The sequence below is a fragment of the Sinohyriopsis cumingii genome, chromosome 18 (assembly GCF_028554795.1).
Source record: "Sinohyriopsis cumingii isolate HCF-2022 chromosome 18, ASM2855479v2, whole genome shotgun sequence".
Lineage (NCBI taxonomy): Eukaryota > Metazoa > Mollusca > Bivalvia > Unionida > Unionidae > Sinohyriopsis > Sinohyriopsis cumingii.
In genome coordinates this window covers 45,398,188-45,424,612 of record NC_142978.1, presented here as the reverse complement: position 1 = coordinate 45,424,612, position 26,425 = coordinate 45,398,188, and the positions used below count along the sequence as shown (strand labels likewise).

At 35.7% G+C, this 26,425-nt stretch overlaps 1 protein-coding gene across 3 annotated transcripts; it reads right to left on the bottom strand.

The window, feature by feature from the left end:
* Positions 1 to 518: 518 nt before the first annotated feature.
* Positions 519 to 26,050, bottom strand: LOC149776547 (ADP-ribosylation factor 1). Of its 3 annotated transcripts, none has more exons than XM_089941004.1 (5): positions 25,890 to 26,050; positions 20,427 to 20,599; positions 13,726 to 13,836; positions 11,492 to 11,616; positions 519 to 1,702 (listed from the first exon to the last, which is right to left on the bottom strand). In XM_089941004.1, exons 2-5 carry the CDS (start codon positions 20,572 to 20,574, stop codon positions 1,541 to 1,543), a joined length of 546 nt encoding a protein of 181 aa, XP_089797130.1. In that variant the 5' UTR covers positions 20,575 to 20,599; positions 25,890 to 26,050; the 3' UTR covers positions 519 to 1,540. The 3 variants fall into 3 exon arrangements, with proteins under 3 accessions (XP_089797130.1, XP_089797131.1, XP_089797132.1); XM_089941005.1 differs by lacking the exon at positions 11,492 to 11,616 and adding an exon at positions 11,308 to 11,432; XM_089941006.1 differs by lacking the exon at positions 25,890 to 26,050 and adding an exon at positions 25,178 to 25,202.
* Positions 26,051 to 26,425: the final 375 nt, after the last annotated feature.

Sequence of the window (26,425 nt, the reverse complement as noted above, 5' to 3'; positions counted from 1 at the left end):
ATGTGTAATGTTTCCTTGCAATGCCCCAAGCAGCTTTGGAATAGCCATAACAAGCTTGTGCAAATGGACAGATAGACAACTGATGACAGAACAGTGAGCAAATTTGTAAAGTACAATTTTTCCAACTCGCATTTGAGAAGCTCTTCACGTCTATGACCAGTAAGGCCAAATCTTAAAGACCTCATCTACGATGTGAATGAATGGTGATATATATATGGATATACAGGTGGATACCTAAGTAACCACCATCAAGGGGAGCTCAACAAAAGTCTTGTGCACTGTGCAGATGGACTGTTCCAACAGAACACACCCCCTTCCTGGGAGGGCACTTTCAATTTTAAGCAGTCACCAAAAACTATAATTCAGAAGCTAGTCTGCTTTTTGCATTTCAGTAATCAGAATACCCTTGAAAATATTTTAAAAGAAACTTACTTGGACATGTGCACCCAATGTGTTTAAAGGGAACAGCCCTATTGTGATAATGCAAATCTTATTTCATACACAAGCACAAACTAGGCTGACTTCTATCCACATTTAATTTCAATTAATTTATACATGACAAATTCTCAGAAGATCCATTTTAAATATTTGCACATTTAGATGAACATGAATACTTAGACCTAAGGCATCAAAAGTGGATACAAATAATGTTTTGAAGAAGGGACTGTAGTGCCTCTATTATTCTTTACACCACAGGACTGGTGTATATATAAAAAAAGATCTAAAGCTCAACATTAGTTTGAAGACTGGCAAACTGTACATCTGTCATCAATTTTATATATATATATATATATATATATATATATATATATATATATATATATATATATATATTAAAATATCTTGGTCAAGATGTTTTGACCTTTTTTTCTTCAATTTATACTTAACATCATGACTGGTTTTCTTACACATTTGCTTAAATTTCTGTCAAGTCGTAGAATAGATTGCTTATAGTTTCTATCATATTACCTCATCTTAAGTATTTCAAGAAATATTATTTAATGTTTATTAGTATCAAGGATCCAGTTACAAAGACGATACTGGGAGTAACGGTCCCTACACAGTATTTAACATCACAGAGGAAATATTTGGATACAATTCACATTTACAAACAGATGCTGAAGTCTGCACAAAGACATATTAGGACAAAGACCTTGAACAGTCTCATCTTTTCTATTTGGTAATGTTTCCAGTAACTGCTGCAGCAAGTTAATTTCAATAAAGCCAGAAGCTGTACATATTAAACCTGCCTGTGTGCTGAATATCTACCATCATGTAAAACTTTTCTTTTTGTGTACAGTCTGAAATAGTAAATAAGAAAAGTAATACATGAATGCTATTACTGTGCTTCCTATAAAAAGAATGTAATTCTATCACTTTGCACTCAATCCATTCACAGTTCAAGATGCCCATACATTAATGATGCAGTTGAACAGCATTCAGCCCAGCAGTCACTGAGTTTATCCAAATATACATATAAAATTGATAGAATGGAGAACACCATCCTGTCGAATCCTTCTCCAAGAAAGAAAAGTCCTAATTATGCTTTCTTCTTAAGAGTCTGAGACAGCCAGTCTAGTCCCTCGTACAAGCCATCTCCGCTGGTTGCGCACGTGGCCTGAATGTACCATTCTCTATTACGGAGAGTGTGCAATCCAAGTTTGTCTGTGATCTCTGCAGCATTCATAGCATTCGGCAAATCCTGAAAGAATAACACAATGAATATTTGCATAAAAGGATGTTACAGTGGCTATTGCTTGATTTACATTCTCATTTATAAATTTTAATAACTGGATTATTTCTAAAATAAGCAAAAGCTATACAAACTCGATATGATTCTCCAGATAGGTGTATCAAATGGCTTAATCTGATCAAGTAGTGATGTATAAACATTTTTAGTTTTAGCAAAATGTTTTTTTAAATGGCATACTGTAGTATTATGTGACAACCATTGTATGACTTGTTGAATATGCAAGATAAGATGCCTTTTTTAGCACATGATAGGCTACACATGGTGGCTAGTATAACTGGTGGAGAAAGAATCTGGGAAAACTCTAGTTAAGAACCACCACCCGGTGGGAAACTACAAGCAATCCTTCTCACATACCCACATTGGCAGAGCCCAAGATTCAAACTCATGCAGACGGGTGAGATGGCAATGGTTTGTAAAGGCAAGCACTTTAGACCAATAAATAATAAAATGCACATAAATTATTGGAAATGACATCTTATAATTTTTACATTGAATTTATTAAGGTGAAATACATGTTATTAGGCCTAATTACAAATGAGACGTTTACAGAAAAAGACACTGGCACACAAATGATCTATTTAACTAGAGCTGGATACCATACAAATTTTCTACTGCAGTATTTCTGAACATACCACGATGTGTACCATGGTATGTTACATTAATATTAGTGACCAAAAGCCAGTTTTTTAAAATTATTATTATTTCTGACTGTCAAGAGATGAATGAACTTGCTCTGCTTTATAGCAACATAAAACCATATTATATCCATTGTATTATTTGAAGAAAAAATTAAGATAAAAGAAAATAAAATAGCTCAAAAGAAAATCACTCCACCCCCCACCAAAAACGAAATGACGAATACCTTGTAGAAGATGAATTTGCTATGCTAAAGTTAATTCTTGTAAAAGTTCTAATCTCTAACTAACACTAAAAAGGATGATTAAGATTCCACTATAGCTGACACTGTGAAAGACGCTGTGCTGACATTTGAGAGCTTGCTGATGAAAACAGAAGTGCTGATATTGAATCATACAATTCACATGCTACACAACTAATAGGCAGAAAACTCTGAGTGGCATACCAACACCTGTGCTAGATATATATACTAGATATATATATATATAGAAGAGAACCACAGGGCTTCTGATAACACACAAATGTGTGTACTGACACATATTAAAACCACATCCTAAAGAGTCATGTCTGACTATTAAAAATGGTTAACTAAGTCGATTTCCAGCTTATGGAAAAGGCTGCAGCTTCTCTAACCAGAAGTCATGGAAACGCTTAATCATATGTACATGGAAGCTAATTTGTAAAACTACATTAACATTTACATTCTAAAATGTGTATTATGCACATGGCTTTCTCCTACTGTGCTATAAATACAGATATTCAAATCAGCCAGTTGGCACTTAGAAAAAGTTCTCGAGGATTTTCAAAGCCATCTCCTCAGGATATGCTTATCAATTATGCATTGTGTTTGTTTTTGTATGTAGCTGAATAGTAGTGAATGTGATCTTAAAATCAAGACATGGTGAGGATTCAAACTGAATTGGAAGATAAACCATAAAAAAAATATATTACGATCATTTGTTTTTTCATGTAGAGACTTAGACAACGTGCCGTTTGCAAATTTGGATAAGCCAGTTTGGGGTTGCCAACCATTATGCTTTTGATGTAATAATTACGTATTTTTCTCACATAAATTTTTGTTTTATGCTTGCCTGTATATGGATTGCTTTGGTATATAAAACAAATAAACCAATAAAAAGTTGTCTCTCATATTTATAATAATTTCTTAAATTCCACTCACATAAATTTTAGAATCTTTTTTTTTTTAAATCACCCTGAGTAAGAATTTTCCTTATTTACTATTTATAGCTACTGTACATGACCTGCTTCAAAGAAAACAGAGTTCCTTCAATTTCAGCTTTGCCTCACAGATTCAAGACAAATCTATTTCTTCCTTTCAACTTCCAAGTGTTGAAACTATCTAGGATATTCTACAGGATTAAGATTTTCAATTAGTCATAATGGTTGCCATACTGGATGCAAGATCAGGACCATTTCCATTCAAGATAAACCCAACACCATTAGAAAGCTTTTGGTGAAAACTTGATGTTGATATGTCCACAGACCTCTATATAAATTCATTTTTTCCACAAACACTGGTCCAAGTGCATGGTCTTTGACTGAAGTAATTTTATTAAGCAAAAGCCACGTTTTCTTCTTTCAGTTAGTGACCTTGACCCCCAAATCAACTTCTTTCTTTATCAAGTGTTGCATAACCCTTATGTAACAAAATAGTAAGGTGCAGCTAAAAAAAACCCCAGTAAGCTGAATTACTTTAACCGTAAGGTAAAGTGATACTTAAATATCGATTCATACATATATTACAAATCCATCTTTTATGGCTTGCTTTGCTATCAAATTAATTCAACACTGCTGGTTTCATTTGGATGTATACCTTCCACTTGTACCACTGTCAACACAAATGGACAATGTTCATCAGTACCCCTGATAACTTTTGGCCCTACTGTATACTTGAAAGAATTGAGTGAGATCAACACCCAATGATTTTTGTTTGTCATCAAGCAAAATCAATTTCTCTGAACTCATTATCCATGAAGACACTTTCTCCCCTGAGCATGAACCTACAGCAGTGTTGCCAACCCTCCAGACTCGCAATTAGTGAAAAGAGCATTAAAAATTAGAGAATTTTGAACACAAATAGTGAAAAATTATACCACGATACAAGCTCCATCCACTTTGATGGTCAGTACTGCATTATATGAAAACCCCCCCCCAAACCAAAATCATTATTTACACTGATTTTATGTACAAATGTATTTGCAGCCAAATTTACTGATATACACAAACTTCATGCTATTTGTAATGAAATGATGCTATAACAGACATCATCAATTAGGCTATGGTAAATTTGTTTTCCAAGCAGTTCTGGCTTCTTGCCTAGTGATTGAGCTTGCTGACTAAAACTTTGTTGCAAGTTTTCAGCACCTAAGGAGGTACTGGAGTTGTCTCTTTTACCTCACAATGGAAATACCATTTCACTCTCACTGTTGTTTATCTCCAACTGAGACATTATATGCAACAGGAAAACTCGCAAACAATGTTTCAGCATTGGTAGCATGCAGTACTTCTGCTGGCAATGCTCTTAATTTTTCCAATATCTGCTTTTTGCTAGCAGTGTGCCTTTTCACATCATTGTCATGTGCCCACAAGGGCTCATAAGGTTGCTTACAGTTTATGTCATATATGTATTATATAATATTATTATATAGTACATGTATGATTGGTAAATTGTAAGCATCAATATGAGTCCCTGTGCACATTCCCAATTCTATAATTTGCGACACTAATGCGCAAAAAGCACAATGTACATCAGTGTTTCATGGCTGAATGCATGTCCAAGTTTTGGTGTATTCCAATCTATGCTTCACATTTTGTGGAAGACATCTCTTTGGAGCAGAAAACATTTCATGCATAGTATAACTTAATTTAAGAAATGGTACTGATCCATAAGATGAAATGTCGAACAGTTAACTATTAGCAGTGTTGGCAAATGTGATTAAAAATATGAACTCGAGCAAATTATAATAAATACTGATCTTTCAATGTCTCAAAAATTCCTACACTCGAAAAAGTGGTCTTCATATAGTGTTTTTGTTTAAAACAAAATACAGTACATGTGCCCTTCAAAAAGCAAATCATTTGGGCTCCATTTTTTCTTCATGAGTATTTGTAAAACTTTCTATTCTAAAAACAGATTATACACTTTACAATGCATGCTGCAGGGCAAACTGTAACGACTGGATATAATTCTACTAAAATTGCAACTAGCAATACAGGACTGGAATAGGCATCAGTGACCACTGCTGCTATCTTGATTAGCACTTAATGGGATAAAAGTTATTTTATTCCCGATTTAAGCCATTGAGAATTTTGGTATTCATGGGTTTTTTTTGCATGTGACGCGAATCTGTAAATCGCTATAGAGTCATGAAATTCACGCCAAAATCGTTATGGTTGGCAGGTCTGATACAGGTTTCCAGCATAATTTTACCTAATGTCAACACAAATTTTGACCCCATGTGCCTATGGGTGCACTTTCATACTTTTGCCAGATGTCACACAAATTTTGATTCTGTACACCCATTGGGTGCACTTTTTTCTGTTAAAGTTCAGAAGGGAAAAAAATATCTAAAAATCCCCACGTTGTACATCTATTTTTAAATTAATCTCAGAAACCTGAATGACTTATGTTGTCAAGTTTCACATCAGTGTGGATGAATATGAATGGTGAAGGCATGATCTATTTACAATGTTATCCTTTTTGGGAAATATTGTAATCAGCCGAATCATGCATGGTTTACGCATGTAATTAATGCAAAGAGGGATAGCAATAATTTATCAAAACTGATACCCTCCATTATTTGCTGAATCAAAGTTGCACAGTAGCAAAAATAAGCAGTCTGTTGGTAAATACTAGCCTAGATGTATATGTGCAATTTTTGAATACCTGTCAGTTACATAAGCAACCATGACAAAGCCCGATTCACCAAGCAGAGAGCACATATCAATGTGTTAGTCACACGAGACACCAAAACCATCATTGACACATGCTCTATTCTTGATGACAGCGACAGGTTTCTGACCCTTGTTATATGACAGGACAATATCGATATCAGCCAGTACCGAATGCCAAATTGTCACTTGAGGAATGGATGTGTGTGATACAGATTTTTAATGTAGCTTTATAAAAAACCTGTCATATTGCTACAATGTCCGCAGTGTGGCAGTTCATAGATGTCTAGCACTGAGGCATCATGCTGCAGACATGTAGCACGATGTCCCACCTAGTCACATTAGACAGTAGACTGTTTTGATAACTGAATAGATTATTGTTTTACATGTAAACTTATGTATGCTACAAAAAGTATGTATACTCTGAACTTTTTATTACAAAATTCAATATCTCTCGTAATAGATTTCTTGTCTCTTTGAAACTGAATGCCAGGTGTACCATTGCTCTATACCAAGTACCTCTGTACATTTGGTGTACCTTGACCAGACCAGATATTTCCCACTCTGCATTTAGTATAAAGCATACATCTTAGCCTTTTCTCTTCATCATTCACATCAATTCCAATCATGGAAATGGCCGTCTCCAAAAAACCACGTTTATTATTGTCATTTGGCTATAAAAAGGTGAGAACTGTGAAATTTTTCAAGACTTTCAGGCTTCACTGATTTTCTACATTTCTCCTGACATTTTTAGTATCTGTCTTGATAGTATCAGAATGCCTTTATTTCATACAAGAAACGAGCTGACAAACACCATGTCAATTGTGACATTATAAGTTAGACTGGTCTACCGTACTTGTTCATCCATATTTTTGTAAAGTTCATTTTATATAGAGTGAAAGTGGTGCCATATAATAATATTAGAATGGACAGTTAAATCAGCTGTTTGTTTATACAAATATAAGTGCAGAGACATCAATCTTTTGAGTGAAAAAAAAAAAACGCTTCAGTATGTGGTACAAATATTGGAGAAAAAAAAAGGGGTATTTGGCACAGGAATATTAATTTCATAGAATCAAATGATTCAGTATGTTCTTAAACTACCATAAATGACAGTATATTGTACCTTTGGCTTTTCAATAAGGATGAAGTATTCACTTGGAAGTAAAAGTGACACTGACCTTTGACCTTTAAACCTGAAATTCAGAGTTCTTCTAATCCCAAGTTTACACCAACCAAAACGTTTGAAAGTTGAAGATGAGAACATCTCATGATGTTGTACAGGAATGGCCGAGAGATGGACATCATAATTAAACATGCTCTACCTTTTGGTAGGGGCCCCAGAGTGGTCCAAAGCACTCTCCATTATGAATCACTGCCATCTCACCTGTCTGTGGGTTCGAGTCTAGGATTCAGCCAATGTGGGTATGCAAGAAAGCTTGCCAGTAGGTTCTTGTGGGTCATTGGTTCTTTCCGGGGTTTTCCCCGGGTTCTTCCTCCACCATCAATACTGGCCGCCATGCATAGCCTATCGTGTACTGAAAAACGGTGTTAAACACCACATCAACAACCTTTTGGTAACAAATATAAAAGGTTGTGCATTTTGAATATCTGAGCCCTAAGCAACATCAGGTTCCAATTTGGTGCTTCAAATTATTTTGTATGTTAAAAATTAAAACAAAATGTAATCTCCAATTTTCCTTACTTGTGATCTTTGTTATAAAAGAAGTGTATACACTCTAGCTCAGGTTGAATAAACTTCCCATTTCTTTATTTTCATTATCTAAATGATGGTTGTTGATCTGAGTTTGAGAGAACACAGCTTGGCCTTATTTCTAATGTGCATCTCGGAGAAGATTTCTAGTTCTGCAAGGCCATGTTCACTTCATGAACTCGAAGTAAATTATAAACAAGAGACCCAAATGGACTTGAGTTTGCTCTGTTCATCTGTTTTGTGGAATTCATTTGTAGGTTTTAGGTGGGCATACTTGAAAGAGCAACCACATCATTTTTCATAAATCTGAATGGTGTTTATGCCAGGATGCTTTCTGTCATATTTGATCAAATTATATTAAGCTGCTTGGAGAAAAAGTCATTCCATGTTTTCTTTTTCCATTTTGTTATGGCAGCCATTACTGATGGTGGACTGGTGTCATTTGTATAAAATCAAAGGCCTTCATACAATGATGCTTGATCAAGTTTGGTCAAATTCTATTTAGCAGCTTTGGAAAAGAATTGTTAAGAAGTATTTTTTCAATTTCAGGAACATTGCCCATATCTGAATGACTGAGTCATCTTGTAAAGATTGAAAGCTCTTCCTGTCAAATTTAGTTCAGCATTTTTTTAAAAACATAAAATGTTTAAGAGGGTTTGCCCTATTTTTAGCAATGGCAGCCATATGTGGCCTAAGTGGTTAGAGTGTCCACCAAGGATGTGGGAGGTTGCTGGTTCAAACCCCTGCCAAGTCATACCAAAGACTTGTAAAAATGGTACTTGCAGCTGCCTTGCTTGGCACTCCACATTTACAGGCTAGTGTCACAACTGCAGAGTGGTCTAAAGCGCTCTCCGTTACAGATCACTGCCACCTCACCTGTCTGCGCTGGTTCAAGTCTTGGATTCAGCCAATGTGGGTATGTGAGAAAGCTTGCCAGTAGCTTCTCGTGGGTCGGTGGTTCTTTCGGGAGTTTTCCCGGGTTCTTTCTCCACCAGTAATACTGGCTGCCATGTATAGCCTATCGTGTGCTGAAAAATGGTATTAAACTCCACAACAACAAGAAGTGTCACAACTGGTCCGCCTGGTGTCAGGATAATGTGACTGGAGAGGACTAAAACTATTTTAGATGCCATGTAAAAAAAAAATATATACACACACTGAGATGTCAGATCAGTATCATTTGTATGAATTGGGCCAAAATTTGTCCATTTCCTTTTGCAGGAAAGTTTAAAAGAGAACTGTTGATGGATGCAATGCCATACCATAAGACAGGCGAGCTCATGAAACAAACCAATAACTTCAACTGAGTGAACAATGCCTGTGGTAATCATTTGTATATCAAGAACAAGCAAAGTGAGCGAACTCTGTGCTACACGAAGTCTGCTTCTGAAGCACAAAAGCAGTCCTTTTCATAAAATGTCTGCTACAGACAGCATATGGTTTTCTTAACAATTATCAGAAAGAACTAAATGTGAATCCAAACATGCAAGACATGCAGGTGTATGCCAACTTTCTGGATACCAAGTTTTATAGCAAATAACTTTGCCATTTGCTTCTCCCCCTTCAGCAATGCTCTGGAATGGAACAGCCATGAATCAATTAATGCAGATGGTAGGTGAAGATATAATGCAACCTATATGCTGCTTCACAAATGAATTTTGATAATTTCAGTCTTGCCATCTGCTGGTATTAGGAATATATTGTTCCCCTCCGCATAATGCCACTCAGATGATACAAATTTATTAAGAGGAAAGGTATGGCCACCATATAAGCAAGATTAGGTAATGATGGATATAATTGAAGCATAACTACACAAGGACAGGTTGAACTATGATAAAATGGGTTATAAAGAGTCAAGAAGTACAAGTGAAACAAGCAGCTGTCAAGTAAAATTCATTCAACATAAAAGGATCAATTACTGTGCACATATTATACCATGAACCATGTGACTTTTTACTTAACTCTGCTGTTAGACAATTAACTATTCCTGAACAATCAGCACAAACTGTAATTCACTGATGTCAATAATAATCAGTTCCTTCATTTTTGATTCCCTCTTTATGTACAAAAATATAGTGTATTCTTCTACTCGAGGATCAAAATTTAAATCACAATCTTGGGGGTAATTTATGTATGCAATCTTCATGTAACCATTAGTGGAATGACGAAAAAATTATAGTGGCTTTTGTCAAATGTGTGGTGTCCCCTTCTGAAAATCTCTGGACCAGTGGCCCCATCAGGCCAAATCCTAGAGAACTCCCAAGATTGGTTGTGTTTAATTTTAGGACAAAGCATATATCATCATATCTTTTTGAATAAAAAAACCTATGCTAATACCACTATCCATTCTGGAAAAGCGGCAAGACAATTTTCAAGATGACTACTGCAGATTCATATTGAATGCTTAATGGGTGCATTTATTATCATCAAAATCTTCTGACGATTCTACATGTCCATAAATTCACTGTACCCAATGATATTCTGAAATGAATAGTACACATCTTGCATGACTTCTGGTAATAAATCCAATGTTTATATGCAACAACAGATGTTATCATTTTAGCAGCTTTATTAACTACCAAACCAAAACCCTCTCAGAGAAGTTCGGAGACAACAAACTTTGAACAGACATGAGAATTTATCAAACAGATCACTTGAAAATGTTGTGGGACAAGATTTTGCCTTTGAGGAAAATCAGACACCTTCTTTGGGAACATTCACCTATTTCTGAGATTACTGTTTAACCCAGTTAATCAAGTTATACGGAGATTTTCAAATTATACATATTTATTTTATATGTACAATGAGTACTCTGTGTGGAGTGAACATAACACCAGTTTGTTCATGAATTGCTAAAATCTCAACTGCACATCAGTTCTTCAAAACCATTTTGCAACCACTTTTCCGTTTTGACTGGAAGGACATTTTTTCCCCATACTTCTACAGAAATCTGCAGTCCAGCATGAACTATCTGATGCATCTTTCTCAAGAAGTGTTATAACACCTGTGCAACATGTATGCCTGCACACAAGCTGGATTGAGTTCCTACTTCTCTACATAAGTTCATGGACAAAAAAATACTAACAAACAAAACTGTGTCTAGCGCTAATACTAGCAATCTACTGAGTGGAAAGATGATAAAGCAATAAACAGTTAATGCAGAGCAGAGAAATTCACATCAAACAAGCATGGTAAAGTTGTTCCCAAGGTGGAAGCCGAAACAAGCTTGTGATAGGAAGTTTAAATTGTTGCAATCAGTATACAATTTTTGTTTGTTTATATGCCTGTCTACCTGTTTGTTTGCAAAAACCAACAATGTGGCATCCCTAAGTTCATCTTCATTCAACATGCGCATCAACTCTTCTTTAGCTTCCCCGACTCTCTCTCTGTCATTGCTGTCCACAACAAAGATTAAACCTGGAATGCAAAAGCAATTTATTGTATGAAAATGACACAAGTTCACAATATGTATATACCTGCTTGTTTGCAAAAACCAACAGTGTGGCATCTCTTAGTTCATCTTCACTTAACATTCGGGTTAGCTCTTCCCTGGCTTCCCCAATTCGTTCTCTGTCATTGCTGTCCACTACAAAGATCAAACCTGCAACACACAAGATTTAACTTGTACTTTGAGTTCACTTTCAATGATGTGGTACCATATTATTGGATTTTCATGGCTTCAATAGACCACAAATATGGAGACCAAACAAACAATGATCCATCCATATGTGGAGACTATTGGCCTTCCTTCCCCAAATTAACAAATTCAACAATTTAACTACCATCCAAAAAAGTTTCTTAACAAGAGTCATTTTAAGGGAGTGGTGCTCTACTGGACGAGAAGAATTTCCAGGAATTCAAGATAAGACCATTTATTCCTTTTAACTGTCAAGTGTTGAAAACATCTCCGTTTTTCTCCATCGATGAGATTTTCAAATTACTGCTGTGGTGCATGTACTGCCAGCATGTCACCATTCTCATTTATGACAATGTAGTCATTGGAAGTGTTTTGGTGAAAACCCCTAGTCAAAATGATCATTCAATTTGGGGGAGTAGTGACAAAATTTTAAGACACATGCCAAGACAGCCATTACCATTTTGGACCAACCAGTCATCATAAAATGTCTGAAGGAGAAAACCCCATGCTGGTAAAATAATCCACTGGAAGAGGAGTAGAGATAACACATTTCCAAGAAATGAACAGTAGCAATAATAAAAATTCCAAGCTGGCTGCCATATTAGCAACTTTTTCATTTAAGTCAAACTGGACATCACAATAAATCTTCTGGTCAATATGACTTCTTGTTCAAATAGATAACAACATTGTTCAGATGGCTGCCATATTTGATACTATATTGGCACCATTTTTATTTAGGACCAGTCAGACTAATTTCAAGATTGGAAAAAAAAGGTGGTGGCCATATTGTATCTCAAATCAACATCATTTCCATTTAGCAACAACCAGACTTCATTAGAAGTCTTGCAATAAAAACCTATGCTGATATGGCCATCCATTCAAAAAAAGTAATGATAATACAATTTTCAAGATGGCAGCTACATCAGACTGGCAACATTCTCATTTAGGACCAATTAAACATCACAAGACGTCTTTAAGTAAGGACATCATGCTGATATTACAATCCGCTCAGGAGTAATGTAATGATAATATTTTCAAGATGGCGTCTGTGACAGCTATATTGAATGTCTGAACAGCGCCATTTTCATTTATGACCAACTAGACCATGTGATGATTACATGTTTAAAGTTTCAATGCAATCCTTCAATTCTTTTTTTTTTTTTTGGGGGGGGGGGGGTAGGGGAGTAGCAATAACAGATTTGTGGTAACAGACAGACAACAGATCATCCCACAAACTCTTCTGGTCTATGACCAATATGGTTAAAAACCCACAGAAGATTGATACCAATCAAAATAAATAAATGACTAGAATACATCTGACTAAAGTGAGAATGACAATTATTAAAGTGTTCTGGTGAACAGGAAGTACATTGTTAATGTTTTTCCTTAATGTTTTTTATACATGAATTGTTATATGTCTTGTGTGGATCAATGATCAGAATACACAAAACTTGGTTTGCTTTCCAGGCATAATCATTCTGAACCAGTGAAAACAAATCTTGATTTATAACATATCCCCTCCCTATGACATGTGACCATAATGATTTGCATAGCAAGTTCTAGCAACTTACAGAAAACACTTTTAACAACTTGCATTTATATGCCCACTTACTGTCAAATCCAATTAATCAAATTACACAGCAGTTTTTCAAATGCATATAAAAAGGTATTATTAGTGTGATATGTTTGATGAGTACTCTGCATTGAGTCAATAAAATACCAATTGATGAACTTTTTAAACCCCAAAATCTGACTTTCAAGTTTAAGTCAGTTCTTTAAAAATCTATTTTACCATCACTTTCCCCAATTAAAATTGGGAAGTTTTTATTTTTACAGAATGTTCGAGTCCATCATGACCTCTGTGATGCATCTTTCTCAGGAAGTGTTGCAACCAGAAAAAAAAAGTCTTGACTACCAAACCAGTATTGTCTTATTAAAAGCTTTGAGACTAAAAACTTCATGCCAACAAGTGAATTTATCCAATATTTCACTTGAAAATGTATTGTGATGCTGTTCTTCAAGATGAGAGCATCAAACATCCATCTATAATGCATCTGTAGATACGTTTATTACCTTGTGTGTTTTGGAAATAATGCCTCCATAAAGGTCTGATTTTGTCCTGTCCACCTACATCCCAAACTGTGAAGCTGATATTTTTATATTCTACTGTCTCAACATTAAAACCTGCAAAAGAACAGAAAACATTTAAAAATCAAACTGATGAAAAAATTGCAGCTCTGGATATGCAGACTTATTTGCATACTTTATGAACAATAAGACATTTTCACATTCATATGAGAGATCATCAGTGGATGTCATCTATAATCATATTTGTTTATACTGTAAATAGTTCCTTAAGCTGTGAACACTGTATTACTTATCCATCTAGGATTTATTTATAATGGATATTATTCATCCAATTCATTGATTGCATTTGGTAAAGTATCATTGTGACGGATGACATAAAAAATGGTATTATTTTTGAAAATATGCTTTAAAGAAAATGGCAGTTAAACTAACAATGTCAACACCCCAGAAAATTTTAAATGGATACAGTCTGAGTTTGATTCGCCCAAGAGGATATTCAGGATGTGGAAGTAAATTCAAGCAGAAAGGAAATTCCTGATTTTATGCACATGCCACCCACCTCCAAACCCCCAACAATGACTACTGGTGTCATCAACAACCCGTAACTGAGGCTGCTGAATGAACTTGTGATAAAATTTCAACTTTATAAATACTTATAGTAACACGGCCACATGCAGAAGATCACTAATTTTCTTTACATCAGGGCTGATAAAAAATTGTTTACTCGCTTGTCCAAGACAATTAGTTTAAGAAATTCAATTGTCTCATCTACATTTTCACTTGTGCCAAAATTTCACTCTCTTACCTAGATTTAATGAGATGCATGGGTTTTAATCAATAGAAAATACAAAAGAAAAATGTAAACAGATTTATTTCTCCAAAGGTCTTTAATCTGACTGTCAAGGTGTCCTTATAAACTATTTCTTGCCCTGAAAAGGTATCATCAGTACTTCCATCAGCAAGAACTGAAACAAATTCATCAAATTTAGACAATTTTACCCCAAACTTCTTATCAACTGACAAGCACAAAGTCTCTTCCTGCATGAGTCTGTTCTTATATTTAGCACTATGTTTACCATATTCTTCTCCTGGGTGCAAATAGCAAATGGTTTTCCATATTGGACTATGATATAAGCTGTGTTAAAGAGAGCTTGCAATTTATTAATTTTTCATTTCATTCTCAATTTAACTGTACAATCGGGGCCTCGAGTGGTCTAAAGCATTCTCTGTTACGGATCACTGCCATCTGACCTCTGTCTGCATGGGTTCGAGTCTTGGATTCAGCCAAAGTGGATATGTGAGAAAGCTTGCCAGTAGCTTCTCACGGGTCGGTGGTTCTTTCCTGGTTCTTCCTCCACCATTTAATACCGGCCGCCATGTATAGCTATCGTGTGCTGAAAAATGGTGTTAAACCCTACAACAACAACAACAATTGCCTTTCCTTGTGGAGTGTAAGCAACTCCAACTTCAGTACCTTTTTGCATATACTGGCTAGTGTGATGCATATACTGTGCTACTCATGATTTAAGTGGTTAAAAACTGTCACAAGATTCTACTAATTAAATCCGGAATTTCTTAGTTCCACTGAAAACTATACTAGGTGAATATCCAACCCACGCCAGTTTGGTACATTGCTTGCAATTGCTGTAAAGCATCTTTCCTTCAAAGGCAGTAAATTCAAGCCAACCAACTAGGCATCATATGAAGTAGTTTAATGAAAATCTCATGTTGATATGAACATCCACTATGGAGTAGCGGCATTAAGATTTTCCAGATTGTCTGTCCTTCTGAATCAGACTGCATTCTATCAACTCAAGGAAAGGCCTTATTGCAAAATACTTTCAACTCAAGGAAAGGCCTTATTGCAAAATACTAAGCCAGGCATGACAAACTTTCTAACACTTGGCTACTGTTCAATCCAAACTAGCAGTTCTAGCAGCTTTAGCTTTCTTCTGATTACATTAGTCTTCATCAATTTGCTGTTTAACCCCAGAATACACATAGGTCTCAAAAACGCTTACTCAAGTGTATTTGGATGCAAATATTTAATGGGATGCAAAAGATCACTTAGGTGGGCAGCAAAATTCAAAGACTTGCTTCAGCCACCCATTGAGTGGGAAAATGTGTAGATCAATTATGTAGTGTGCTGATATTTACAATGACAAAATTCAGTGGCTGAAAGAGCCCCTGATGTACATATTGCCATTATAAGAATACGTCAAAAGAACACGATGCATTAGCTGGGTGGCAAGTTCATTGACTTTCACTGGCAGCTGGGTGGAAATGTGCTGATATTTACAATGATTGAATTCAGAGGCAGAAAGACCCAGAGATGTACATGTGGTCATTTATAACAGTACATCAAAAGAAGATGATGCAATAGCTAGGTGGCAGGTTCAATAACTTTCACTGGCAGCTGGGTGTAAATTGTGCTGATATTTACAATAACTGAATTCAGAGGCAGAAAGTCCCAGAGATGTACATGATGCAATAGCTGGGTGTCAAGTTTCAGGGATGGTCCTGGCTTTTAAAAAGCTGTCGCCAAAAAAATCGCCAACCTCAATATTTTGTCGCCAATTTTCAAAAAGTGTCGCCAAAAAAAGTAGTGTACATTTTTCCAAGTGTTAATTTAGTCTATTAATGTAACAGGCAATGAAAATTACAAAAGATGGATTAGTTAATACTTTAATTACAAGAAGCATTAACAAAATGTTACAAAGTCTTACATGAAGATCCGTCGCAATTTTAGGGCTGCCCACTTGTTGAATGCAGTTTCAAAGTCTAATTTTTCACATCTGTACAGGCTGATTCTCATTAAATTCTCGAGAGATGAGATGCAGAGCTTATTTCTGATGTCAGTTTTTATGAAGTTCATCTTACTGAATCCACGTTCACAGTGTACAGTGCTCACAGGTAACACCAGTAGTCTCTCAGCAGCCCCCCCCCTTATCGCTAGCTTCACAAAGCTTGTAGCGAATTGCTTCCTAAATCCCAAGAATGATCACTGAATGCTGTATAAATTTTCTCGACAAGAAAAATAGGATCTCCATTCTCGCGAATGAAACTTACACGAGTCAACACCTGGCAATATTGGACCGTATATATAAGCATAAATTCACACCCATCTTAGGGATTCTTTCACTCCTGTATTTTGAGAAATAAATAATTATTATTAATTATGCAAAACTGTTTTTTTTTTTTTTTTGCTATTTCTTGTTGCGGAGTTTAAGTCTCTGCAGCCGTAACACAGGACTGATGGCAAAAGGAAAAGTTCAATGAGTAAAATGCTGCACTGGCGACAGATGTAATTGTGATTTAGATTGTTTCCATTTGCTTTGTATTTATACACAGTTGTCGGTACTTCAAAGCTTATCAGTTTTCTATGAAGGTTCAGCAAAACTATTGTATTTGTATATGTATAAAAAAAACAGAAGGATTAGCCATTCAATTAATTGTATCTGTTCTATTCGCGTCTTCAGAAGTCGGTCAGTTGTAGGTATAGTGCGGTAGCATGACTGACTGTATCGCAGCATACAGTACTCAGCCCAGATGTCAGCATAAGCAGATTATGATGTAACAATGCACTGTAAAGATGGGGTTGTCAATAAGAACAAAGGATTGTTTGTGTAACAGATTGATACCAATGCATTGCTTTGTCAAGTTTGTGGCTTCCTTTCGTTCTGCCTTTTAATTTATCCAGGCCAAATCCGTGATTGTATGTACAAATTAAATAACCAAAAAGTATGTCGCCAAAAAAATCGCCAGATGGGATATTTTTGTCGCCAATAAGGAAAAAAAATCGCAATTTGCGACATTGGCGAAGCCCAGGACGATCCTTGAGTTTAAAGACTTTGACTGGCTGCTGGGTGGGAAAATGTGCTGATATTTACAGTGATTGAATTTAGAGGCAGAAAGACCATCTACATGTGGTTATTTATAAGAGCACATCAAATAAACACTTCTGCATTCATTATTGTGTTCATTTCAAAGTGCAGCTGACTAAATAGTGCATGTGACCTTGAAATTAAGACATGTTGAGAATGAGACAAAATGCAATTTGAAAATATGGATATGTATTTTGGGGTCAAATGGCAAACTGACAAAGATTGTAATGAGATTCAGAAGAATGCTTAATTGCTAGAACTGATAGTTCAGATGGGACAGTAGCCAAGTGTAAGGAAGTGTATGATACCTGGTTTAGTGTCTGCAGTAAGACCTCTCCTTGGAGTGATAAAACTGACAAAATTCAGTCAAACAATAATGAACAAACAAGAGCTCTATGTTAGTGTCATAAAGAATGTGGAATTTAAACTCAGTGGTGGCAACCAATAGTTCTTCTAATCTGCAAAGTGCACATATTCTGGGAGAGGAATGCAACTTTTGCTGGTGGGACTCTTATTTTTACCAAAATGGGAGTCATGGACTCCTAGTTTTAAAATCCTAGGGAGACCACCGATACATATCCAAATTTGCAAACGACATCTTGTCTACATATCGATTGTCTTGTTTTCAAGGTCACATGTTCAGCTACAATAGGAAAAGAACACAATAAATGCTGAAGTTGTTCATTTCATGTACCCTTCTAATGACGTGTGTCTCAGTCTTTCTGCCTCCGAATTCAATCATCTTAAATATCTGCATATTTTCCCACCACTTGGCAGCTAATAAAAGTCTCTGAACTTGCAGCCCAGCTACTGTATCATGTTTTTTTGATGTACTCTTATAATGACAATACATACATATTGGGGACTTTCAACCAATGAATTATGTCCTTTTTGACTTTTAAATACATCTCTGGTGTAATTTTCTTGGAGAATGTATCTAAATGGTACAGCATTGTGAATCAAGCACTGATGCCATGTTTAAGAATCCCTTTTTTTTGGACACAACACTATTTGCATTCTTAACACATTAACCCCTAGTGACGACTTTACGGGGCAGGAGGTAGTAGCGTCATGGTCATGCATAATACACTGAAGTGGGTGGTATTATAGAAAGGTAGACAGATGTAGCTCTACAATGATACCAAATAATCTGGAATATCTAGTTGCACAAACAAAATACTGATAGAAAAACCTCATTTTTTAAACCAAAATTCGTCCATGGTCGGAATCTGATTTTATGTCTGGATTTTAGACTTTTTGGTCTCTGATCTAAGGCAGACTGGTATGAACTGCAAACAGACAGATGAGCCTATGCAAAAAGAAGGATAAGATGGGCATTTGGAATAAACAGTGGTCTCCATACAAAAATAATGGCTCCATTTAGCATAAACAAGAAGAAAAAAAGAAGTCAAACTTACACCCTTCTGCAAATGCGCGAGTCAAATAGCCAACGACAAACGATGTTTCTAACACAACTAGGCAGTATGTTATTGAAAGATGACCGGGAATTTGGTGTCTTCGAGTCTATTCTAAAATAGCTTTCAAAATGTGTTTCCTACTCGATTTTCAGGCCAAAATGATGAAAAGCTCCAGGGGTTAATGTGTTAAACATGGCATCAGTGCTTGATCCATGATGCTGTACCATTTAGACCAGAGGTGGGCAAACTTTCCAGTGCAAGTGCTGCATACAAAAATTTACACCTTGTTGCAGGCCGCATAGTTCATTAAGTAAAATAATTAATATTTGAAATAGCAAAAACAAAAGGTTTTTCTAAATAACATCATAATTAATTTTCAGTTGTTAATATGTTGTTAATATTTGAAAACTTAAACTTCAATAGAAGCACATTTATTTGATAAACAGAGGCAGTGCGAATGATGACTTGTTCCCAGGCCACATTTAAACACTTGGCGGGCCCCATGCAGCCCGCGGGCCGTAGTTTGCCCACCCGATTTAGACACATTCTCCAAGAAAATTATACCAGATATGTATTTAAAAAGTCAATAAGGACATAAAATCATGCTTGCCCCATGCAGCATTTAGACATTCAGGCTGAATCCTTGATAAAGTATTAAAAACAAGACATTTGTTAAGGTGAAAATTTACGATTACATTTATGTTTTTACTTAATTTAGTTCCCTGCCATGACTGTAATGCAGTATATGAACCTTTTTGTTATTTTAATTTGTTGAACAAAAGATCTTTCCAATCAGGATAAATTCTGCAACTCTTCTACAAATTTTTGTATCCTACCTGTAGAAGTCTTCACTCAAGCTGATGTGTTTCTTATTTGCTAAATCATTTATGTAATAACTACATTTTATGCGCATTTTGGTGAAACAAAATGCAACATGATTTTATTTTCTTGTCCAGATTTTATTACATGCAAGGAAATTGCTCATTATTACAGTACAAAATAAGCAAACTTAATGCTAGTCTCATAAATGCTGTCATTGCCCAATACGTATTGATAGATACTGTAATACAAATATGCTGTACTTCAGTATACTATTTCCTAGCCTTACTCATCCCTAAAGGCTGTTAGGTCTTTTTGTGAAACCCGTGACATTTCAGCATAGCGATCAGTTTTGCACTCATTTATGTCCTTCAACATACTATATTATGGCCAACGTTATATCAAGCCCAATGATCCATAGTAATAAGAGTAATATAATTTCAGAATCTAATATTCACTTGACCATACAAACTGCACATAAATGCAGCTAGATGTTTTAAAACAATTTTAAGCAATTTGATAATGCTTGATAAATGAATAAATCATGGGTAAAAACTGAACATACCTATTGTTGGAATTGTTGTTACAATTTCACCTAGTTTCAATTTGTACAGTATAGTAGTCTTTCCAGCAGCATCCAACCCCACCATTAATATCCTCATCTCCTTCTTTCCAAATAAACCTTTGAAAAGGTTGGTGAAATAGTTCCCCATTGCTCCTTAGTTTGTTCGCAAGTTTCTGAAATGCACAAACAATCAGCATAATGTACAGACTATGCAGGTATATCTTTATTCCAGTGGCTATCAGAAATGAATGTTCTCCTATACACTTTTGAAGGTCTACTGAAAAACTATAAAAAATTTTTTATCAGGTCTTAGATTTTATAAAGTTAACTTGACCAAAAAGTGCATTCAGAATGGGAAGGAAAGTGTTAAGATATCAACTGTTCCTTAAAGCTGCTTCACTAGACTATTTTTTAAAAACCAGTGTAACAGGGATGCTGCCACTTGTAGTGTTTAAAATGCATCTTATCACCAACATACATCCTGCCTGTCAAGTTCATCTTGCTTTTGGGAAGCCACAATAGTGCAGATTAACTGTACACATTCCACTCAGTGAGATGGATAGGCCCCGAGTGGCCTAAAGCACTCACTGTTACGGATCACTGCTGTCTCACCTCCGTCTCTGGCTAAGCCAATGTGGGTATGTGAGAAAGTTTGACAGTAGCTTCTCGTGGGTAGGTGGTTTTTCCTCCACCATTTATACTGGCTGCCATGTATGGCCTATCTTGTGTTGGAGAGTTACAAAAGTGTAGAGCATAATCTTTGTCTTGTTGTCATTATCAGACAATCTGCAGAACAAAGTACCTGCTCTTCCTTTAATTACATTAGATCAGAAACCAAAGAATGGTGAACACAATACATGTTTACAGTCTGGGACAAGGAAATCTCATTTTCAAAACCTCCATCTCACTGATGCTGTTATAGGATTTAACGTCATTTTAAATTATTAATAGACTGGCTACATCCATGTGTGTGCCTTTTCCATTTTTTTTATCTGTGTGTAACTTAATACAATTACACAAAGAACAACAGTGGTTATCACCCAAGTTTATTTACAAGTCACACGTATCTCATTTCTTTCTTAACCATAGTGTACAATTTTGCAGAAAATTGTTATATTGTGAGAGCCACTTAAATGACATTATCTTCCTTCTTGAGTTCTGCAAGGTAAACGGGCTTCAAAGATTGTGTGGCTGTCGATTCATCTGCAACAACTATCAGATTATACATATTTTGTGCCTATTTCTGAAAGGCATCATCTCATGGTGTACCAAGATCTTGAATAAATTAATAAAATCATACTTTTACTATTTCAGCACCATTCATAGACTTTTAATAACTACTGCTGCCCCCAAGGACAATTTAATAAGTATGCATGTACTGGGGTTAACAGTGCATCAGTACAATCAGGGCCTCTGTTAATGCACATGAGTGCATTAAAAAAAAAGAGAAGAGACATTTAAATCTTGACAAGACTTCCAGGGGACGTATTAAAAACTGCTGATTTGACAACCAATGTAAAACGAAATCACAATTAGACAAATGAGCAAAGTAGCGGTCTGCTGGATTAATTTCCCCTGGATCTGACTGCAATCTATACGACTTCTCTGACAAGTGGAACCATGGATACCCATCCCCTCAAAACTACTTGAGAATATCTGTTACGGCCAAAGCTGATTTAGCCCTACAGACAAGAACAATGATTATTCAGTAAGTTCTACAACGTAGCTTAAGTTCAAAATGTCACTTGATATTTAGCTCAAGGACAATCTGATTAAATCAGATCTTCACTGTACGAAATGAAAATCTTTAAGTGACCATACAGGGGTCATGTTCTGGTGACCTATGTTATAAACCATAATCACTAACTGTTGCAGTCAATCAGATGAGCTGCATTTCCATTGGCTAAAGCAAAGGTCACCAGAACATGATGATTAAGTGGTCGCTGTCATATCTTCATGTAGGACAGTGGAGATCTAATTTTCATCAGATTCGGCTGAACGGTGTCTACAATGAGAGTAATTGACTACTAATCTGTTGTCCAGCCATCGTCATCCAAAAAGTTTATAGTGCTGCAATCCAAGAAATTTCCGCACTTGCAACAGGAAAAAGAATTCCAAATGGCCGTACTGTGACAGTAACACAACATCTATGCACAAGATTGCAATGCTTTGTAGAACATTTGACTCATTTCCCAAAATCAGCTCTGGTCCATCATAATTACTGACTTGCAGCCAAACAGATCAGAGGGATAAAGAGATGAAAACCTGCATTAAAACTTTACAAGCACTTCTGTGATGTATTCTTAAATCAGACTAATTCTTATTTTGACCCAGGACAACATGCCCAGATCTACAAGTTGACAAATTTCCTTGTTGCCAGAAGTACCATCAGAGAAATTTACTAGTCCTGCTGAATCTTCACAAGTTCTTGCCCCCAAGACAATGTCTGACATGTATCTAGATTTAAACTTTTTGTTACTTAAATAACAAAAACCCAAAGTATAAATCTTGCTAAGAAAAGCACCAAGGCTACCTGAAAATAACCACTACAGGTTCACAAGAAAAATGGCTCTCCTGAAACCAAGCACAAAAGTACCAAGTAAACATTTTTTTTGAGCCCAGCTTAATTTATTCATCATGGCTATTACACATCAACTCCACAAAAGACGATCTAATGCAGTACCCATCATGCTACAGTGGAAGCAAAGCAAATAGTACTCCCATTGTGTGGGTTTTCATAACAGATACAAAACATTAAACTGGTTTACAGTCGATGACAAGATTTGAACAGCCTCATTTTCAAAAGAGGACAAATAAAATTTTAGTTGTTCTCACCCTTTAAGGGAGCAATGGAAAATAACAGAATAATGCATTTGGTTCTAAGACTTGCACATCAACCAATCATTCAGATTTGTCAAATATTTATAATAATTTGTAAACTGATGCTGACTGGAAATTAACTTTTCTAAAGCCATTGTAAATTTACAAAATAACTAGTCCAACAGAAGTTAACCAACCTTGGGTTAGCATACTACCATTACCAAACTTCAAGCAATTCCGTAAGAATTTATGCATTTCCAGTAAAAATGACACTACCTGACAATCTGCATGTCACTAAAGAATTACGATTTGGAATTTTTGTTTAAAACGTGTATGATTCGGAACTTTTCATTTTCTTTTAAAATGGGCAATATTTTTTTCCTTTTATATCTTTTGCCTGAAGCAACTTTGATCATGCTGGTGAAATGAGTAAATGTACTTTCAAGATGTTGACATACATGCCACCACAAGGCACAATTTAAACCCGATTACCACTGTCCTATGGTAAAATTGAGATCTGATTTTAATCAAATGGAAGCTTTGATATAATTACGATGTTGTACTCCCAAACCCGCTAACATGGTCGTGTTTCAAGAAAGCACAATTTTCAGCAAGTTTTATAAAACAAAACACAAAAGAACTTTCTGTCTTTGCCTGGTACATGTAGTATGTATAAACATTAATCTGCAATGATCTGATTTGAACTGATGAAAAACTATCCCTTGGGCAGTTTAAATAGGAAAAGAGGTCAGGCATAAAATCATTAACTGGCTGAAAATAGCTAAATTTTTCCATACATAATAGATCTATACCAAAAATGTAAAATGGTTAACATTGCTGTTAAATATTACATATACTACACTGCTCAACAGTTAACAAGCAGGCCCATTTGCATGGAGTTGAAGAGGTAACAGGTGTTCTATTTATAGTGCACTGCACTGGGTAACTTTGGTACATGTATATCGATGGGCTATACACTCTATGAAGTAAAAGGTTAACCCTTTTTACCTCAGCGCAAAGTTACCCAGTGCAGTAAGAGTAAAGTTCGATTGTTAAAGCTGTGTAATTATTTTTCACAGAAGAATTTATGTGCTTCATAATCTTGAGAGAACTCGTTCACCATCAAGTCAGAGAAGCTGCGTGATCAACCGTAGCTGCCATTTCTCATACTAGAAATTTACAAGTTTTTTGTCCACATCTACATTACTAAGTCATCTAAATTCGATAATTTATAAAAACTAATTGCTGCCTACATCAATATCAGAACCTTTACCAAGGTTATTGAAGCTTTCATAGTTGTGATTCTAATCGTGAAAACTTCGTTAAGTACTTACTGAAATCTGTGACCTCCAATTTGGAGAGTGGAGAATACGACACATTTACTTTAAACAGCCGATTTCGACCAGAGAATAAGCAGTGACCATGTAATGGTCATTTGCAGAAATGAATACACCATCTAATATGGGGTTTTCCCCGAAGGTGGCACTGCGAAAACAGCTCAAAATGGCTGATATTTACAGCAGGCATCAAAAGACGCTTCCATGCGATTGGAGTAGTGGCATCCAAAGGCGCTTGCACGAGGTAAAGGCATGTAACACTGTTTACTAAATAAAATATTTACTCTGAATTAGTTCTTTTGGGGTACATATACTGCATGGTATATTTTGTTTTATTCCTTCATTTAATTTTATCATGGCAATTAAAGTTAATGTATAGAGTAAAGGAATGACTGGTGTTTAGTGGCCAAGTTTGTTTGATGGAAATGGAGATGTGATTTTGTTTTATGTATTTTTGTTCTGGTATTTTTGTTTTGTTCTGGAATTTTCAGTTTGTTCTGGTAGATAAGTCACCTGTCAAAATGTTACCACAACAAAAGAAGATCTAAAAATATGCAAATTCCTTTTAACAATAAGTATTAAAAAAGTACTTACTGAGGTTTTCCTCTGATCCAAAAGAGTGAAGTTGGCTTTGCTCAGTGTCTCTCCATAGATACTTTCACAAGCTCATGCAATCCAAATTTTTAAAATTGATCAAAATTGTCCACTAGTGAACACGATTTGATTAAACGTACTGAAAACTAAATTTAATTTTGTAGAGTGGGTAAAGCTTTAACCAGGAAGACGAAGATATGAAGATCTAGCGGAGTTGGAAATGCGCAGTTGAGTGCAATCCTTTCATCCATCCACGACTCAACATTTACCGACATTCTTACTAAGGAGACCCTGTCCTTGTAATCAATACATGTATTACTTCCACGAACAAACAGAAAGCTGTTGAAGTTACAAATTCGTTAAATCCTGTATGTATGTTTTCAAAAAACTGTTGACTAAATATATTACAATAGTTGATACACCACAATGGAGGGGTGGGGGGCCTGAATGGATGACAGTTACGATCAACGGTTATAAACTTGGAACTGTTACCGGCTTAATAAATGTATAAACCTGTAAAGCTAAAAACGAATTAATTATTTCACTCTGAACCGCTGCATTGGTTTCTTTCTAATCCAATTCTTAGATTAATGCCATTAAATTTGTCAAATCACACCAAAACATGGCGGAGGCCGAGAATCTAATATGTCATCGCAATTATTCTTGTCATTTACTCAACTTTTCATAACATATAACCCTCTACTAAACATACCCGTAAGTGCTGGTCCCTTCCTCTTCTAAGCTTTATTTACTTTTGTATTCCAGAACTAGCTAAATACCCTGATTACTCTCCCTGTCACACGAAACGTATGTAAAAATGGCGGACGTGGAGACTATTTCGTTGCACATGCCACGTCAATTCCCCGTCAATTGGGATAGGCCAATTGACTTTGCGTATATTCCTTGTCACGTGACTTGCAGACGCCCAAATAATGCAATCTACTATTATCGTTATATGTGCTGTTACGTCTTTTTGTGTATAAAATTACAATTCAGTTATTATATTATATTTTTTTAAAACGATTTTCAAGTATAGTCATAAATGCAAGCTGCACAACAACACTGATTCTGAAGGAACACGCCAGAATAAAAAGGCAAGTCTGAATGAGGATCGGCTGAAGTTGGAAAAGTTCCGCCCTGTTTGGGCAATACACTATACTTAATCCACATCCGCCTGTTTCGCTTTAGTGTCTCAGTATAATTATTAATTGATAATTGTACTGTTTTGTTTAAATAATAAATAAATCT

What these genes read in the sequence shown, in the direction of transcription:
- LOC149776547 (XM_089941004.1), bottom strand. Translation starts at nt 20,574, where the DNA reads ATGGGGAACTATTTCACCAACCTTTTCAAAGGTTTATTTGGAAAGAAG. An exon ending in TTATTTCCAAAACACACAAG is followed by an intron (nt 11,617 to 13,725) that starts GTAATAAACGTA and finishes TGTGTGTTGCAG; the next exon opens with GTTTGATCTTTGTAGTGGAC. An exon ending in TGGTTTTTGCAAACAAGCAG is followed by an intron (nt 1,703 to 11,491) that starts GTATATACATAT and finishes TTATTCTTTCAG; the next exon opens with GATTTGCCGAATGCTATGAA.